Below are 17810 nucleotides of genomic sequence, written 5' to 3' on the forward strand. Positions count from 1 at the left end.
CCACACCTTGTTCCTAGTTCCTACTTCCTTGCGTGGTTCCTTCCTTACTCCTGTACCCTATTTTGTTCCTAGTTTCTGCTTCCTCACCCTAACTCTAGTTACTGACTCCAGCGTAACTCTTGATATGACCTCTGACGCCAACTCTAGTTTCATCCGTGGTGTAGTTTCCAACTCTGGCTGTGACCCTTGGCATAGCTTCCAACACTGATTCTGGCTTGACCCTTGGTTTGGCTTCAGGCTCTGACATGACTTCCAACCACAACCCTGACTTCACCTCTGGCTCTGATAACTACGTCAGACCGCCCCCTGTGGGACCTGATACTAGCAGAGGATAACTGAACAGGAACAATAGGAGAGTCCTCCAGGCAGAAAAATCTGTGTGGAGCATTGTAAGATACTCCCCTCTTTGTAGGTGCCATTAATGGTTCCTCAAGAGATGCCCTGTTACTCCAACAAACAGGAGACCAGAGCCAAAAATCTAACCAGTGCTTTCCACAGAGAAGTGCAGAGTATTACCACAAAGTTGTAAGGCCATCCCAGATTATAAAAGGATGCCACTTTATTGCACTTTTATTCTAATAAATATGTATTTGTATGCATCTCAACAACAGTTCCCTGTTTAGTGAAGGGTGGACATGGAAAGAATATAAACCAACTTTAGGAAAACACTAAATTACTTTTTAAATTAAATTTTGCAGGTCTGCAAAACCCTCGACAACAAGAAAATAATTAAAAACATTAATTGCCTCCACATTTGGTAAACAGAAATATGCTTAACAATATAGACTGAAAATATAAGTTTGTGCCTCTACATAGAGGAAAGCATCAGCAAAAAGGATATTCTGTAACATCATGTCACTTTCTCCTCTTAACTAGAAAACTGAAGCACACAATGAAGCGATTATATCATGAAATAAGGATATCTCCAAGAAAAATGAAAGCATTCACAGCCTCATTGTTTCAGCTACCTGAAACAGAGCCAAAATTAATGCTAATTAATTACTCAATGTTATTAATGAGGAAACCCCAAATACAAGCTAGGATTTTTTTTAAAATACCAAAAATAATAGTATATTTTTATTAAGTACATGAATCCAAAACAGAATTCTTCTCTAGTACTATAAGAAGTCAGAACCATTAAGGCTAAATGAAAAGTGAATTAATGTGCTGGCGTGACACACTGGACCTCAAAATAGCATCCTGTAACCCCCATATTCATCATTTGTATATGGTTATGATATATAATACAAAGAATGCCATGTAAGATACCCTATGAAAGGTCATGATCTACGGAAACTCATTGTTCTGTCAAAATGTACATCATTAGTGTGTATGAAGTTATGCGATCTTGCTATATGTTTGTTATTGAAATATGTTGTGAGTTTGGGGGAGACACTCTACCAGCTCTCCAGTGACAACAAAGGTAGTGACCCACACCCAAAGAGGTGTTAAACGACCATCACGAGCCACTGACCAGCAGGGGAATTGTAAAGAAGAGATTTACAATTCTCTAAGAGACAGTTGCATAACCACCACACAATTAGGATTGCTCAACTCTATGACTCAGGCCCACCAGGACATGCCTGTGCCAGTATCTTTCCTGGGGCATGAGTTGAGAGTATAAAATAAGGGACAGTGGCATCATGAGTCCACCTCTCTCCTCCTCCACCTATTCTGAAGGCAAGAAGAACACTGGGAAGACAAAGTCTTCGAATTGAGGAGATTGGTCCCAGGCTGAGAATGAAATTCAGCCTGTGCATTAAGAACTGTAACCTACCTGCAACTTCCATTGTGCTTAGAAAAGCTGCTTGATTCAAATATTGCGTAGTCTAATAAGGTTTAGGATTCAGTTTGCAATTTTATCTTTATTTTCTTTCTCTGACCTTAATGCCTACACTTATAATCACTTAAAATCTATCTTTCTATAGTTAATAAACTTATTTTAATGTTTTATCCTTACCAGTGAGTTTGTCTGAAGTGCTTGGGAATCTGCTCAGATTGCAAAGGCTGGTGCATGTCCACTGTCCTTTGACAAAGTGAACTAATTAATGAGCTTGCACAGTTTAAGAGAAGGACTTGAGCAAGGTAAGATGGTACATTTCTGGGGTACAAGGCTCGGGGAATTTGCTGGTGTTTCCCTGTGTATGGTTCATGAGTGGCTTAGAGAGCATTCATGTAATTTTGCTAGGTATGACTGTATCTTAGTGGCTGAATGATAACACCTGGAGTGGTTGGCTGCTTGTAACAAGCACAGCATCCTGAGAGACAGTCTAGCCTGGACAGTTAAGGGGGCACAGTGGTCCCAAAGTTCCAGGTTGTACCCCAGGGATTCCATCACAGTTGGTACCTCAGGAGACCCAGACTCAAATCTACTGTGGTGCTAAGCTAAAGCCACTGCCATGATTATAACTTAGTTCCTAGCAGATAACGTGCACTTCACAGAACAACCTTACAATCAGCCAAAATTCAGGATTCTTTACACAAAAGGTGACTAGAATTTGGATAGCTGAATTTGCAGCTGAGATGAAGTGGCAAACCTATTGTCTGTGACAAAAACTTGTCCAATGACTGACTATTTTTACAGGAGGTTTTGGCCATTGCTATCAGTCCCTTATTTTAATTAATCTATGAAAATAGAGAGCCAAATTACTCGAGCTCTGAAGTCAATGGCGTTTCATCTGGTGACAACAGATATGAATTTGGTTCATAAAGAACTATATTGCTTTACCCTAAAAAATGACTGTGTAAAAATTGTACCTTTTTAATCAACAGATCTGCTCCCAATGTGCAGGTGCAGCAGAGCGGGGTGAAAAATGGTTTCCTGTGCCATGAGGCATTTTCAAGATTTTGAAATTTTTTCCTTTCCTGAACTGGGATAAAGTCAAAATCTCAAAAATGCTTGCAAACCAATAACCATAATTTTTTTGGATCAGGTCAATCAAAATGTCTTGCATCAATAATTTTGAAACATTTAGTTTTTATTTTGATCATTATTTAACATAACTAAAATTTCAAAATGAGTCATTATGAATTGAAAATTGAAATTTTGTCTAAAAATTTTTAAATGGGACATTGACAATTCTGAAACATTATTTAATTTTTGGAATGATCAAAACTGATACTTTCCTGTAAACAATTTTGGTTTTTGATAAAACATTTTGGATGAAAAAAATGTTTCACTGGAAAATTCCCAATTTGTATTAGGATCACTGTTGGGCTCCACCTACCTCCTTCCATAGTGATATTAGCAGTGCCCACTCTTTGCTTTCATGGTTTTTAGCATATGGGTACGTCTACACAGCAGCAGGGAGCATGCTTCCTAGTGCAAGTAGACAGACACATGCTAGTGATGCTTGTGCTAGCCTGCCAAAAATAGCAGAGTAGATGGAGGTAGAACCAGTGGCTCACACTAGCTACCTGAGCACATCCCACGGCTCTGGATGGATTTGTATCAGCTCTCAGCTGCAGTGTAAATGTACACACAGAGTGCAACTACTACATTGGTTGTCGAATTGTGTTTTCATAATATATTTATTGTGCATCCCAACAACTTATTGTCATTCAAGAATGTCCTCAAAGATAATTTTAATATTGGAGAAACTGGGAAGTGATATTTCTATCTGTGTTAAGGTTTTCTATTGAAACCATCACTGTGGTATCTCAGCTCTTCCAATGTACTTTTTCTCTGTATAGCATGGTCGCTTTGAGTCTGTTTTAGTCCCTTCTGTGCTATAGAAGTCTCAGCTTGATATACTTTTTATTTATTCATTCATATTCTTCTATATCACCTCCTCCCTTCCCCCATCACTTTGGTTATGGTGCAAAAGCTTTTTCAAAGAGCTATTTCCTTTATAGGTTTTCAAATAATGTCTTTTGCCTAACTTGAACTCTTCTCAATGTAAAAAATTCTATTAATCTGTTCTATTCAATTCAACTCAAATTCTATTCAATACTGTGTAGGCTTATAAATGAGAGAGAGATAGAAATGTGGTTTGACATTTATGCCATGCTCTTAAGAGTATAACTTAAAATATATTGTTTTAATCCCTGCAGGAATACACTGTTTCATGTAGAACTACCACTATGGATTGATGTTTATTTTATACCGTAATTAAATATTATTTCATATATGGGACACAACAGTTATGTTTCTATGATTTACATATTTTGTTTTATATGACACAAGACAGCTGTATTTTTTCCAAGTTGTCATTTCTTTCAAAGTTAGTGCTATTTTCAGTGTGCCATGCCATGGTTTTCTTGTGCCTATGAGAACGCTAGACATCAGCACATTCTGTTTGGCATTCATTCATCAGCTTACACCTTTTCCTGGGAAATCCACTTCAAATTATAATGTTAAATTAGTATACAACTCACCACATATCAGCTGGTTTTCCTTCAGGTTATAAAATGCCAGTCCTCGTAAAGTACTGGGGTAAGCACAAACTGTTTCTTCTGCTATTCGAACTGAAGCATTTCTAGCCCACTGCAAAACCCATTTTAGATTACAGTCACAGATGAGTGAATCAGTGTTGAAATGTCTAAGACGACAAAAAAAAGGAACACTGAAGGAACAGAATGCACTTTTGCTGAATAAAGTAACGTATGCAGCATAAAATTAGATTCACAGTCTGCAGCTAAACATAAAGACAGGCATCATGTGACAAGTGATGTATACATTCACCCGACTCGTATGGGTTCCAAGATACTATGCCCAATTTTACTCTCAGGTACAACGCAACACTCTCTGACTTCAATGAGAATTGGGCTCACCATATTCCATATGCACATGACTACAGTGACACTAATTGGCCACTACACTCTTGTTAATTTTGCATCAGTGTTTGCACTCAAAGCTGAAACTTGGTTTAAGCATGCTGAACAAAATGATCATAAGCTATTACTTTGTATATTAAAAATTCCTCTTAGGGTACACGTCTACACTGCAATAAAAGACCCATGGCATGATTCGGGCTCACTGGGCTAGTGCTATAGGATTAAAAATTGCAGTGTAGATGTTTGGACTCTAACTGGAGCATGGGCTCTGAAGCCCCTACCAGGGGTGTGTGAGGTGGAGTGGGGGTCTCAGAGCCCAGGCTCTAGCCTGAGCCTGAATGTCTACACTGCAACGTTCAACTCCGCAACCCAAGCCCGGTGAGCTTGAGTCAATTGACCCGGGCTCTGAGACTCGGTGCTGTGGGTTTTTTATTACAATGTAGACGTACACTCTGTCTCTAACACCGTGAAAACAATATTTACACATTTTAAAAACTCTAATATGTGTATTTACTACACTCAGTTATGAATGATTAGGAATTTTCAAATGAAAATTATTTGATATTAGTTTGTTTTTCCTTTTTTTTCCTTATTACCATAAAAAACAAAAGAAAATTATTACAAAATGCAGTACATTTTAAATAATTAGAAACTGACAAAAGCAAGCCCATTCAAATTAATACTGCAACTCTGCCATGCTGGTTCCGAAGAGTTCTCAAATTACCTACGGTATCAACAGAAGGAGTTAATATGTAGTTTCAGCCTTGACTATTGAACTTCTAAGCTTTTAATATGTAAAACTGGATAATGCCAAGATATCCTAGTTACAGTATTGTACCCATATATGGCAACAACAGATTTGTAGGATATCCAAAATCAAATTTTATACAATGAAGCCATACTTACAAGGCTTTCAGAGCTAATAGCTCAGAAAAAAGTCCATTCATGAGACTTGAAAAAATATTCCCTGATAAATTCCTAGAAAAGAAGCAATAGACTGTTACTATGACAAATAAAATATGCAAACAGTTAATTAAGTTACATGAAAAATATTTTGCTGCTGTTCATTATAAAAAAGGTTAGAACCTTGCTGCTTTCTTCCATGTTAAGAATAAAGAAGATATACTTTCTTGAGGTTACACATTGCTTTTTTGATTAAAAACAATATATAAACACGTAAAAAGTAAACCACACACATTTTCAATTTGCTTTCACAGCAAACACATTTCTACGATGCAGAATCTTCTAATTAACAGCTATTCATAGCTGTACATAGTCAGTTCCAGTAATATTTCAAGAGTTTAAAATTGAAGTTATTGTATAGTGTCTTAAACAGACCTATGTTAGAGCTATATTGTGCTCTTTTAAATCTATGTAACATGACACTTCTTCAAGGTAAGCCAGACCTAATTAATTAAATTAATTAATTATTCAGAAGAGTTTAAAGCTCACAGAACATCTGAATATGTTTTATGTGTAAAATAAGACTGACTAAAGGACAAATTAGTTTCATATTCTAAAATTACATTATACTATACCATCATGAAAATAATATTTTCCATATCACACTTCTAAAAAACTACAAAAAATCCAATATTATAAGGTCAGTCAAGAAAGCAGCTTATTTTAATGTCTGTTGTAAGTGGATTTGTATGTGTGATTGCTTTGAAAATTTGCTATTGTTTTTAAGGAACTAGCCTGAACATCTCAGTTCTAAATAGCTCTAATTGTCTCTGGTCATTGATTCCTGAATGGTTTTTAACTCCATTCCTATAAACATAGTAATTTCCTTTTGCACAGTCTAACAGTATTGTTGTTCTCAACACACTGTTAATGTTAATGGCAAATGCCTAAATGTCAAGTCATATTCTCTACTGCTATCCTAGTTAACTAAAAATTGGTGTAGCATCTGAGATCAAGGTTTCCTGTCAGATAAAGCACATATTTCTGGATTGCTGACAAATCTGCTCTTCTATCTATGCAAATAAATAAGTGCCTGAAGCCTTCTGAATTTCTATGACTGAATTCAAGATGGCTGCAAAACTTCATGTCTCAGAGGATTGTTCAGCAAAAGATGTGCTGTCGTCAAGAAGAAAATAAATTGTATCAAAAAATAAAAAAGGTGTAAACCTTTTTGACACAAAAATTGATTTTTTTTTTTTTTTTTTACTGATTTATGTTTCTGTTCTGTCTACAAAGTAAAGAATTCGAACAATACTGAAGGCAAGGATTAAGTTTAAAAGCACTGTTTAGCCGATGAAGCCTTTGGCTAGCTGCAAAAAAATCTGATAAAAAAAAATCTTTGCAGTGAGATTTGTCACTGCATTATGTACAGAGACATGTGCCCTGATGAATTTATGCCAGAAAGATGAGGAAGTATCACGGGTAGAAAAAGTTTATGGATTTCTTTTACAAAAATCACTTATTTTTGAAAGATAATATTACTTTTAAAGTGTTTATTCAAGAAAACGGTACTGTACACAAAGCCCAGTAACAAATATGTAGCTTGGATGATAATGTACGAAATCATGCAGATAGCTGAATAAATACTGTAAAGATGGGAGATGCTAAAACCTTTTTCCATCCTACTAGAAATTTTAGTCCAACTTTGTGAGGTGCTGAGTAACTTGCATTCACAGCTATCACAGTGTAGTAGAAGCTGCACCCTATTTAAGGCTGTGTTACAGAGCTCAGTTTAAACAAGAACTTTATATTTTTATTTTGTAATAATCTCATTGAAATGGAAAAAAACTGAAACAGACAATATAAACTTTGAGTACTATATTAATGTTATAATGGTTTGTTAAAAAAATGAATTTATATAGAAAAATACATTGGTATTTTAATTGCACACCCAAAACAGTGACCTCAGCAACGTTACGGCAAAAGAACGTCCCAACTGTATGGAATGTGAGAGTCAGATGTGCTGATCTGTTGAGCAACTTGATATAAAAGCATATGAGGTCACAAGGTTTTGTGTCACCCTCCAAGTTTGATGAAGTTGTGGTATGTATTGCTTTTTCAGGTATCTGCTAGTGATGAAAGTAAAAGCCTGATGGGGTGTTAGAGTGCACTATTAATTGTAGGCAATATGAAGATGTAAAGGAATGCACAAGACTTTCCCCATTACTTCCTATGTCTTTGCATTTAGAACGCAGTATGGATGGAGCATGTCTTGTGCAATTTTAACTTGCATTAAATATAATTTTTGTTTGCTGATATCAATAGGAATTGAGGGCACTCGGCATCATATAGATTATGTACATGCTTAACTCTAAAGTCAATGGAACCATGCATGTGCTTATAGTTAGGCACATGCTTAAATACCTTGCTACAGTCCTGATGGTTCCACTGGGAGACCTAGGCGGATCAGAATTTGGCCTACACTATGGTAACCTAAATATTTCTGAACTTGCCATCAAGAGTTTTCTGTTTTTATCTGTTGTAACAATGAAGGATGAGAATATTTTCTTGTGTTTTAATCAAATGTTAAAGCTGCACAACTCGAACACTTCAAAATGTATAAAGTCAACCAAACAGTTTTTCATGTTCTGCTTTGCCACAACTTATTTTGCAAATTCTACATTATTACTGCTATTTATTAAACTTTGAAAGTTCACAGTCCTGTGCTAGCCACAAAGAAACACAGTCCCATCTTTAAGAAGTGTAATAATTACAATCGGAGCAAAGAGAATATTTGAAGGTGCATGCACAGACCCAGAGGATTGTGCTAATTTATTCTTCCCCCCCCCCCCCTTTCAAATGATGGAGTGATCCCAGCATTTTAACTGGGGGGGGGGAGGAGGAGGAGTTGTTTGTGGATATCACAGAAGTGAGGTTTGAGGAGGGATTTAAGTGAAAATAGGGAGGACACAAGGAGCATTTGAATAGGGAGTGTGTTCCAGGCATAAAAACAGTATTGAAGGAAGTATAAAGATTAAAGTGATGAGGAGATAAAGGGAGAGGCAAGGAGAGATTCATTAAATGTGGGAAGAGGAGCGTGTGCGGGAGGGTGGGGAGGGGGAAACGAGAGGAGAGGTGCAGGTTCTAGTGTATAGTTTCTTGATACCACTGCAGCAGTGTCAATTGGATTCCCTATGTTACTTGTTTTGTACTTTACCTCTGCACTGTACAAAATGATTAGCTGCCTCAATGACATTAACAAAGTCACAAGAGAATTTATTATATGCTATTATCATAAAGCTAACTACTGATGATGATTCAGAGTCAGGATGAAATATAAATCAGATGTACTTTAATCAAATAATTGCAAGTAAGAAGCAGGGTGCGTTTCATACTTTTAAAAAGGGAGATTCAGCAGTAACTGTTTGTCAAAGCATGTTTCAGGCTGGAACATTTTACAATCTGAGCGGCTAATTTATCCTGGCTCATCAAAATAGACTCTGATATATCATTTAAGTGATACCCACAATCTTCTGCTAATCCTGATACTTAGTTCTAAGTATAACAGGTGTTGAAATTATTAAGAGTCCCATTACACACCAGAAATCTATTTGCATACATGGTTTCTGGAACAAAACATTGAAACATGACCCTTGAGAAAGCCAAAAGGAGATATGAAAGACTTGTTACATTCAGTTACGTCACTTATCATCATATTTAGGATATAAGCACCTTACCAAATATAAGCATGGCTAAGGGACAAATATACAAGCCAGGAAAGCCAAGCCAATATATTAGCATGTCATAAAGCATCTTTTGAACTATCTGAGATGCAGTCAGCTACACCTGTCATATAAGATGAATATATGCTGTATGATCATTTTGGTACACTCTTCCAAAGTGCAAATTCATCAGCTTCAAGTAAGTGTAAAACCTGGATCAATCTCAAGGAAAATAATCACAAAGCATGGATAGGTAGTGATAATTCCTGGATGGTGTGAAAACTTTGGAGTCCACTACTAACCAGAAGTTCAACTCCTATTTATTGCAAGGTATGAGACTTTTCTGGCAAACTTGTATCAAGCTTTGGACAAAATCCTCTCTCTCTGTGGATGCCATCAAGGAGATTATGTTTTTATGCAGATTCAATGGTTGTGACTGAGACTCAAACTAGCTGAAACATGGCACTTACTGATGAATATATTAACTAAAGCAAGTCTGTGGTTTGGTTAGGTCTAAAATAATTGCCCTCTCTTTCTGGTAGTGATGAGAATATACTGTACCATGGCCCTTGGCTTTCAGAGCCAGCAAACAAAATCCTGCCCAGGCCAATGAAAATAAATATTCTTCTCACTCCTGTTTTGAAGACAATCGGCTCCAAATTGCCCTCTATCAGTCCTTTAATTAAACTAGTTAAACGCCTTTGCGTTACCTTTGGGGCAGCTCAGACACCTTTTCCAGGGCAGACCACGTTCTCCTCCCTAACTCAAGCAAAGGATTTAAACCCTTCCTTATGTCACTGGGTATGGGTATAGATACACCTTACATCACTTGTTGAAAAACCAATATGAAATAAGACAGAAAGCCAGGGGTATGCCAAACTTCCTGCAAATTAAATAAACATATAAATCATAAAATACCTAGAATTATGTTAATCTAAATGCAATATATTCCAATTTCCTTTTTTCACCTGATATTTATGCTTGTAAACATTGTAAGAAAGCCCAATCTCTGTAGTTAGCAGAAGATGACTACAGATTTACCTCCCTTACTCTTGCCAGTGGACTCATGGCTCTCTCTGCTAGTTCTAATAATGGCCTACAAATGATTCCTTTGTACTTTGTCATGCTAAGGTAGCAAGAGAGCCAAGAAGAGTTTCCACAATAAGTAGTTGTATCATTCAAAAAGTATATATGTGATTTCCACTTTGCTGCTTCAGTTACCTGGACCACGCTTGATTGCTTTATCAGGGCCAGTTACTAGTTTAAGAATTTGTCACGTTCTCATCACTTGCTTATTTTTACTGCTTCAGTGCTTTCTAAAAAGTGTACATCAGCACTACAGTTATGCTAAATAAATGTTTCTACACAGCTCTTCTACAATATAGCTGTCTTATGCTCCGCAGTTGACTAGTAAACATGTTTCCAATTATATCAGTGGCAAATGCATTACTACCAGACAATTTTCTGCATTTCAAACAGGTGCTAAACAAGTGAGTATCTGGGAAGTATTTGTTCTTGAACCTTCAAGGAAACTGCCAGGTGCTGCTGTCAAGAATCAATAAGTGGCACCGGCACAGAGTTAAGAGACACTGCACTATTACCGCATTTTGGACAAGAGGTAACACTGAGGTCCTGACCATTTGTCACAATATAAAAAAATATCCTGACACTTTTCACAAGAGTAGGGTACTAACCCCAGTGTTCCAGGCTAAATTCCAACTTCATTCTACTTACATAAATAACCCTGGCAGTTTCAAATAGATATGCGATCAGAGAGACTCCTAAGTGGCGTCTGGGAGGAGCCCCGGTGGGAAGGGAAGTTAAGGAACTTTATAGAGTAGCCGTGGCAGATGATCTCCAACACCCAATGATCCGTGGTGAACTTGCCCAATAGTGGGCAAATAGGGCAAGATGGCCTCAAAGATGGAGGAGGAGGAGACCAGAGGTGACACTGCTCTTGAAAGATGAATCAAAATTGAAGCTTCAGCTACTGCCGTGGCAGAGTGGATGAGGTGGCGTGGCAAAGGGGTGCAGACGTTATGATCTGGAGCAGCATCTGGCAGGTTCCTGGTATTGCGTGCAGGTGGGTTGTATGGGGGGTAGGGGCATAGGTGGAATGGAGACTTAGACTGCCATCAGTGGGGGAGGGGGGGTGGGTTATAGATCCCCAGAAACTGAAGTCCTTCAGGGAATGGAGGGCTTCGTTTGTCTTGGCAGAGAAAAGTTTGCCCTGGTTGAAGGGGAGAGCCTGGTGATGGACTGGACCTCCATGGGGAATACTGAGGATTGCAACAGGCTTCTTGGTGTGTAACGATGCCCGTGGCCAGAAAGTGGGAGGATGTGTCCCCCACATCCACCGCTGCCTGGAGGCTGACCTTGGCCGTCAAACAGCTTTCCTCTACCAGGATCTGGAAGTGGTGTCGTTTACCCTGTGCGATGTCCTCCAAAATTCTGCCAGCTTGGCATAATTATTAAAATCATACTTTGCTGGCAGAGCCTCTCTGGTACTTCGAGATATGGAATTGTAGGGCTGTGGAGGAGTACAGTTTGGGGCACAGTAGGTCCAGGCACTTCGCTGTCTTATCCAGAGGAGTGGAGGTAGATGAGTGCTGTCATGGCCATTCCACAGCAAAGCTGGAGGGGGATGGGGCAACGAAGTCAGCCCCTTTGGAGACACAAAGTATCTATGTTCCACCTTCTGATGTGTTGGGTTGCACGATGCTGGCATGGGCCACACTGCCTGTGACGGTTGCAGGGTGGCCTCATTGATGGGTAGATCAATGCACGTCGGTGCCCAAGACTGGAGGCTGTCCAGCAGCTGATGAGATTGGTCCTGGACCTCCTCTAAGGAGATACCCCAGTTAAGGGTTACCCTCTGCAGCAACTCCTGGTATTGGTGGTGATTGTCAGGAGGCAAAAGGGTGGGGGAGGGGAGAGATGAAGCTACTCACTTTGTGCAGTAATGATGGTTCTTCAAGATGTGTGTCCCTATGGGTGCAGTTTTTGGTAGCAGTCCATCCCATCCACACATGCACTGCTCCCTGCCTGCCATGAGGCTAGTCAGCATGTGCGGGCAATTCCTCTTCAGTTCCTTCTCTACCGCAGAATCAACTACTAGAACTCTGAAGTAGAGGGCAGGAGGGTGAATCATGGAGCACCCACAGGGGGACACATCGTGAAGAACTCTTTTTACTGAACAAGGTTGCTTTGTCTTCTTCTTCATGTAGTGTCCCTATGGGTGCTCCACTGTAGATGACTCCCAAGCAGCACCCACCACTGGAGGTCAGGACTTCGGAATTGAATCCAATGTGGATGATGGTACTGTAACACTGAATTTGGCATCTGCAGCCGACTCCCCCAGGATGGCATAGTGCTCTGAAAAGGTGTGCGCAGATGCCCAGGTAGCTGCTCTGCAGATTTCAGATATAGAAGGCGATGGACGAGGAGACTGACCTCATAGAATATGTGCATATTGAAGATGGAGGTGTTACGTTATGCAATTGGTAATGAAGTTTAAGTCCAAGACCCAATTGGAGAGTCTCTGAGATGAAATCACTGTACCTTTTGACCTATCTGCAATGGAGATGAAGAGTCGCAGAGATTTTCTGAAGCCTCTTGTCCTGTCCAAATAGAAGGTCAAGGGTCTCCTCACGTCAAGTGTATGGAGGTTTGGGATAAAAGGCTGGAAGCTGAATGAGCTGGTATATGTGAAATGTGGAAGTCACCTTGAGAGTGAACTAAGTGTGACCTTGTCAGGAAAGAACACAGTGAAATGGTGATGTGCCATCAGAGCCGCTATTTCCCCAATCCTTCTTGGAGAAGTGATGACTACGAGGAATGTCATGTCATCTTCATTGAAAGATGAGTTAATGAACAAGTGGCCATGGGTTCAAATGGTGGTCTAGTCAGACTTTTCAATATTAGGTTGAGATCCCAGTGAGGAGTGAGAAGTCTTGATTGAGGGAAAGGTTCACTATGCCTTTGAGAAAAAGACAAAGTCCTTTTCTTTTCTTCTTCAAGGCAAGCTAAAATTAGCAAGTCTACAACAGTTAATGATCTGTGAACAGACAGCTCTAACTCTGTCTCTAGCCAGGGGTGGTTGAGAAGGAACTGAGGAGGGATTGCCCGAACATGCTGGCTAGTCTTGCGGAGGGTGGGGTGTGGCACATGCACAGGTAGGATGGACTGTTACCAGAAGTCTTTGATCAGCAGTGCAGACATACCTATTGTGGGGCACCCATGGGGACACTACTCAAAGAGGAATCATGGCCTGGTCCAGAGATGAGGAGACTGCAGTTGGGACCAGAGGAACTGGCAGCACCTGTTTGTGCTCGGGGTCCTCTCCTTGGTCCAAGTTGAGCGGTTCTGGAGGAGGGGACCGGGTGGAATGGTACGAGGCCAGAGATGATGGGGATGGGCAGTGATAAGGGGCCCATGTAGGCCATTGCTGTCACGGGGTCATTTCCTGGGGGCACTGAGGGCACCAAGGATATGGGTACCACTGCGTCGGGACCTGAGCATAACCTGCCTGGTATGGTGCCTGGTGTGCCCAGGAATCCAACCTACACAGGGAGACTGAGGATAATGACGGCTCTTCCGCTGAGAAGCCCTCCAAGTCTGAGGAGGCCTCCGGTAGTGCGAAGCCAGCGGCGCAGGCAGTGCTGTGACAGTGGGAGGAGGCTCCTGGCTGAGGAGGATCAGTGCATCCACCGGCGTAGGAGGCTGCAGAGTCGAGAGAAGTGGCGAGGATGGGTATAGCAGGTCAAGGTGCACTGCAAGAAGCAACGGTTCCATCCATCCAGGAATCCAGGGTATGTCCCGCTGGCCACTGAACCAAGGCGGGGTGCACAGAGCGGAGCACAGTAACGTTTGTCGGGATTGAGGAGCACACCCCGAAGGCCATCATGCTGCACGGTCGGTGCGGGAACTGGCAGTACCAGCACCTCCTTCTGCTCCTTGACCTTACCCCTACATGTGTGTTAGGAGATGGTGCAGCGGGGTCTGCACATGGCATCTTGCCCAACCGGGCCTGGCTCAGGGAAAAAATGCTGTGCATTGCAGTGAGCGGTCCATGACAGGGACCTGCTGTGGTGTCCATAGGAGCGCTTGCAGCGCTCCTTTTTTGCCTTGTCAGGCTTCAGCAGTGCCGGTGGATCCAGGTGGGAGGTAGAGGAAGGAGCGCACTCACCCGACGGTGAACAGTGGTGCACTGCTGGTACCAATGGTCCAGGATCAGACTCTGCACAGGACTGGAGTACTTCTTCCATGAGGAAGTTACAGATTAGCAGGAGATGAGCTTCAGGGATCCGCAACAGAAAAGATGTGCACACATCGCAATGATCCACAAGATGTGCCTCTCTCAAGCAGCAGACGGTGACTGTGCTCATCACTCACAGAGAACAAGTGAAGGCGTGAGGCACAGTTCTTAAACCCCAGAACATAGGGCATAATCCCCCAACAAGGTCAGGGTGGGCCTCGTATGGGATAAGCATCTAAACTAACTAACTACAGGTCTATTTACAGAATTAAGAGAAAAACTGAACAAACTGTGTACAACAGACAATCGCTCTCACAGAGACTACAAGCAAGTGAAGAGATGATTCTGACTACGACCATGTGGCGGTAAGGAAGAACTGAGGGCGCGTCACCCCGCATGGGCTCACGTGGAGCACAAGGCAACGCAAGACACACGTGAGGGTCAACAGACACTGCTGCTGAAAACTTTCAGCTCCAGTGCATGACGCACATGCACACCCAGCGTTTGGAATACATATAGGAACCATCATGCGAAGAAGAAAGAGGGGATTGTTTTTGAAACTTAAGAAAAGAAAAGGATTTTGAATTCAAATATTAGGAAGTGCCAGAATTAAAGTGTGCCCATGTAAACCTTAGTCTGGTCCCCTTATGCATAATGAAGATCGTCTTGCCCCAAAAATCTGTGGCAGAACCAAGAAAAACATCCATTTATCCGAATCCAGCATTGGGGGACTTAAATATAGAGAATGTCCTTTTGCTTTTGTACTGAGTGGAGGCAGGGGTCTTGTACAAATTATGTAATCAGGTAATTAAAGACTGTACCATGATGCATAGGCAAAAGGAGAGAGAGTAAAGGTTTATTTTTGCATTTAAAATTAGTTTTGACTTTAAAAACATAAAGGTGCAGTCTTTCCCTAATTCTCCATACCCCAATGTTTTGTTTACATAACATACCAAACAAATCAGATAATGTCTGGTAGGGGCGTGCACAAGTGGAGACAAGCAGGGGCACAGGCCTCCCAAGTAATCATCTCTGCCTCTGCCCCCAGCTTGTGCCCATGTCCACTGTCCCATCCTCCTCCCCTTTCTGCAAGGGTGGGAGTCGGGCTGAGCATGGCTGCAGGGACATGCCTGGGAAAGGCACTGCAGCTAGCGCTCCCGCTGAGGCCCACTAGATGGCGACCAGAGCAGTGAAGCCTGGAGGGGGCACAAGGAAGCCTTCTGAGTCCTCCTGACCCTTGCTCTCTGCCTCCAGTGTTTGGAGCCCATCTGGGGTGTGCAGAAGGGAGTTTGGGGCAATGTGGGAAAGAGGAAGGCAGCTGGGCCCAAGGGTGCTGGGGGGGATGGATGGGGAACCTGGGAAGCAGCAGAGCTCAGGGCACAGGATGGGTGGGTTGGTGTTTAAAATGCCCCTCCAAAAGTAGTCATATTTAAATCCCTGCGGACGCCCCTGGCAGCTGGTTTACTTTTATGTTCTTCTGCTTCATTCGTGTTCTAGCAGGCTTGAGTGACAGGATCTCATTCTCAGTTTGCCATTAAGTGTCCAGGGGAAAGTCATTGAAAAAAGTTTGGATTTCTCTAGTTTAAAACGTACAGACATGCCTCATTTTAAAATCCTTTTGAGATGGTCCAGTCAACATGAATAACAGACAATTTCTTGTTCTCCTAATTGTAATGTGTTAAAGGTTTTTTAAAAATAATTATTACAAAATGGCATTATACTCACAATTTGTTAAGATTGTTAAGGCCCACAAATATTTCTGATGTTAGACATCCAATTCTATTATTGGAAAGATCCCTGAAACAAAAACAAACACAAAATATTAGTTGTATATTACTGGAGTATACACCTACATAACCCCATACAGCCTTGTTAGTTTTGATCTTAAGGAGTTAGACATGCTACATATCAAAGAATAAAAATATTTTTTGTAATGTAATATATTTGAATGTGACTGATTTTCTAGTTTTTTATTTTGATTATATTAACATAGTTATGGAACCCTCTTAATAGTTAAGCTTTCTTGTAACACTTGAATTGAATTTTACATTAATTCCTTTGTAAATGTGTGTCGTGTGTCTAGAAGTCTCAAACAAAGTAAAATCAGTCTTCATCTAAGTCATTTTTCACTTAGTTTAATGAGAAAATGGCATATATTTTATAACTGCACAGAATATAGCCTTGACTGAATGCTAAATATCATATTTTCCCCCCTTATTAAGTCACTCCATATTCGTGGCCTCCTATCATTGCCAATATTCTTCCAGATGAGGAAGACTGGATGAGAGTTTCGAAACCATCACTGCCACTCTTTAATTAACCAGAAATGTAACTCTTGAGCAATGCAAACAGTGTACTGCTGCCTCTGCAGCATGCCTAGGCTGTGCAGGTCAAAAGTTGAGACTCACCCAAGCCATAAATTTTGGATCTAGATTTCAAACATCCCAAAAATTCAGAGATGTTTGCAACCAGGAGTTCGCTTGGGACCTTGGATTTTAAGAGGGAAATAGACTAGGACTACAAAACTGAAAAGCCATCTCCCACATGATATTAACAAATAAGCCATGATTGTCTGATTGGAGGTCCTTATTAAAAGTTATAAAAAGCAAAAAAACAAAATATTAGTGTAGGGTAAGTTTTCATTATTATGTCCATTTATACTCTAATTTCTAAGCTGACTGGATAGCCATAATACAAAGTTTAAAGCACTAATTAGTAGTTATCATTAAACCAATGTGCGTTGTAACTTATAAAACCATTGTGAGGGCTTTTAATTTCTGCTCCTCCTCTGTTTGAAGGAAGCTTGACAGGCAGGCTGTGTGTGGCACTAGTGAGGTATTTCTTCTGGATTTTGTGTCACTGGTTTTTTTCATCTCTTTTTCCTTATATTCCAGGGTGTTTCTGACACAACACACAAAACATACATGTAACAGGGACAGGATATGAGCAGCTGGACAGAAAGATCACAGAAAGCCCAAGTGAAGGGGGTGGGGAATCAACCTCTCTGGTTCAAGCAAAATAATTCAGCAAAGTTTCTGGTTAAATTTCTTGCAGTTTAACAATCTAAACTCCACAATTAATATTAACCAGACCAAAATAACAAACAGGGCAGCTGGTATGTCTCTACAGCCCCAAGTAGTGGTGTTTGGTTA

General features: G+C 40.7%; 1 protein-coding gene across 3 annotated transcripts in view; it reads right to left on the reverse strand.

Moving 5' to 3' along the window:
- Positions 1-17810, reverse strand: part of LOC137156180 (adhesion G protein-coupled receptor A3-like) — a 444419-nt gene that overhangs the window by 239157 nt on the left and 187452 nt on the right. For all 3 annotated transcript variants that reach the window (XM_067552912.1, XM_067552913.1, XM_067552914.1), the window contains 3 exons: positions 16384-16455; positions 5683-5754; positions 4378-4541 (listed from right to left, as the gene is read on the reverse strand). In XM_067552912.1, coding sequence (XP_067409013.1) covers positions 4378-4541; positions 5683-5754; positions 16384-16455 — 308 coding nt within the window. The remainder of the gene's footprint in view (positions 1-4377; positions 4542-5682; positions 5755-16383; positions 16456-17810) is intronic.

This window comes from Emydura macquarii, unplaced genomic scaffold (assembly GCF_026122565.2).
Source record: "Emydura macquarii macquarii isolate MOO-44397 ecotype Brisbane River unplaced genomic scaffold, CSIRO-AGI_Emac_v2 contig_1390, whole genome shotgun sequence".
NCBI lineage: Eukaryota > Metazoa > Chordata > Testudines > Chelidae > Emydura > Emydura macquarii.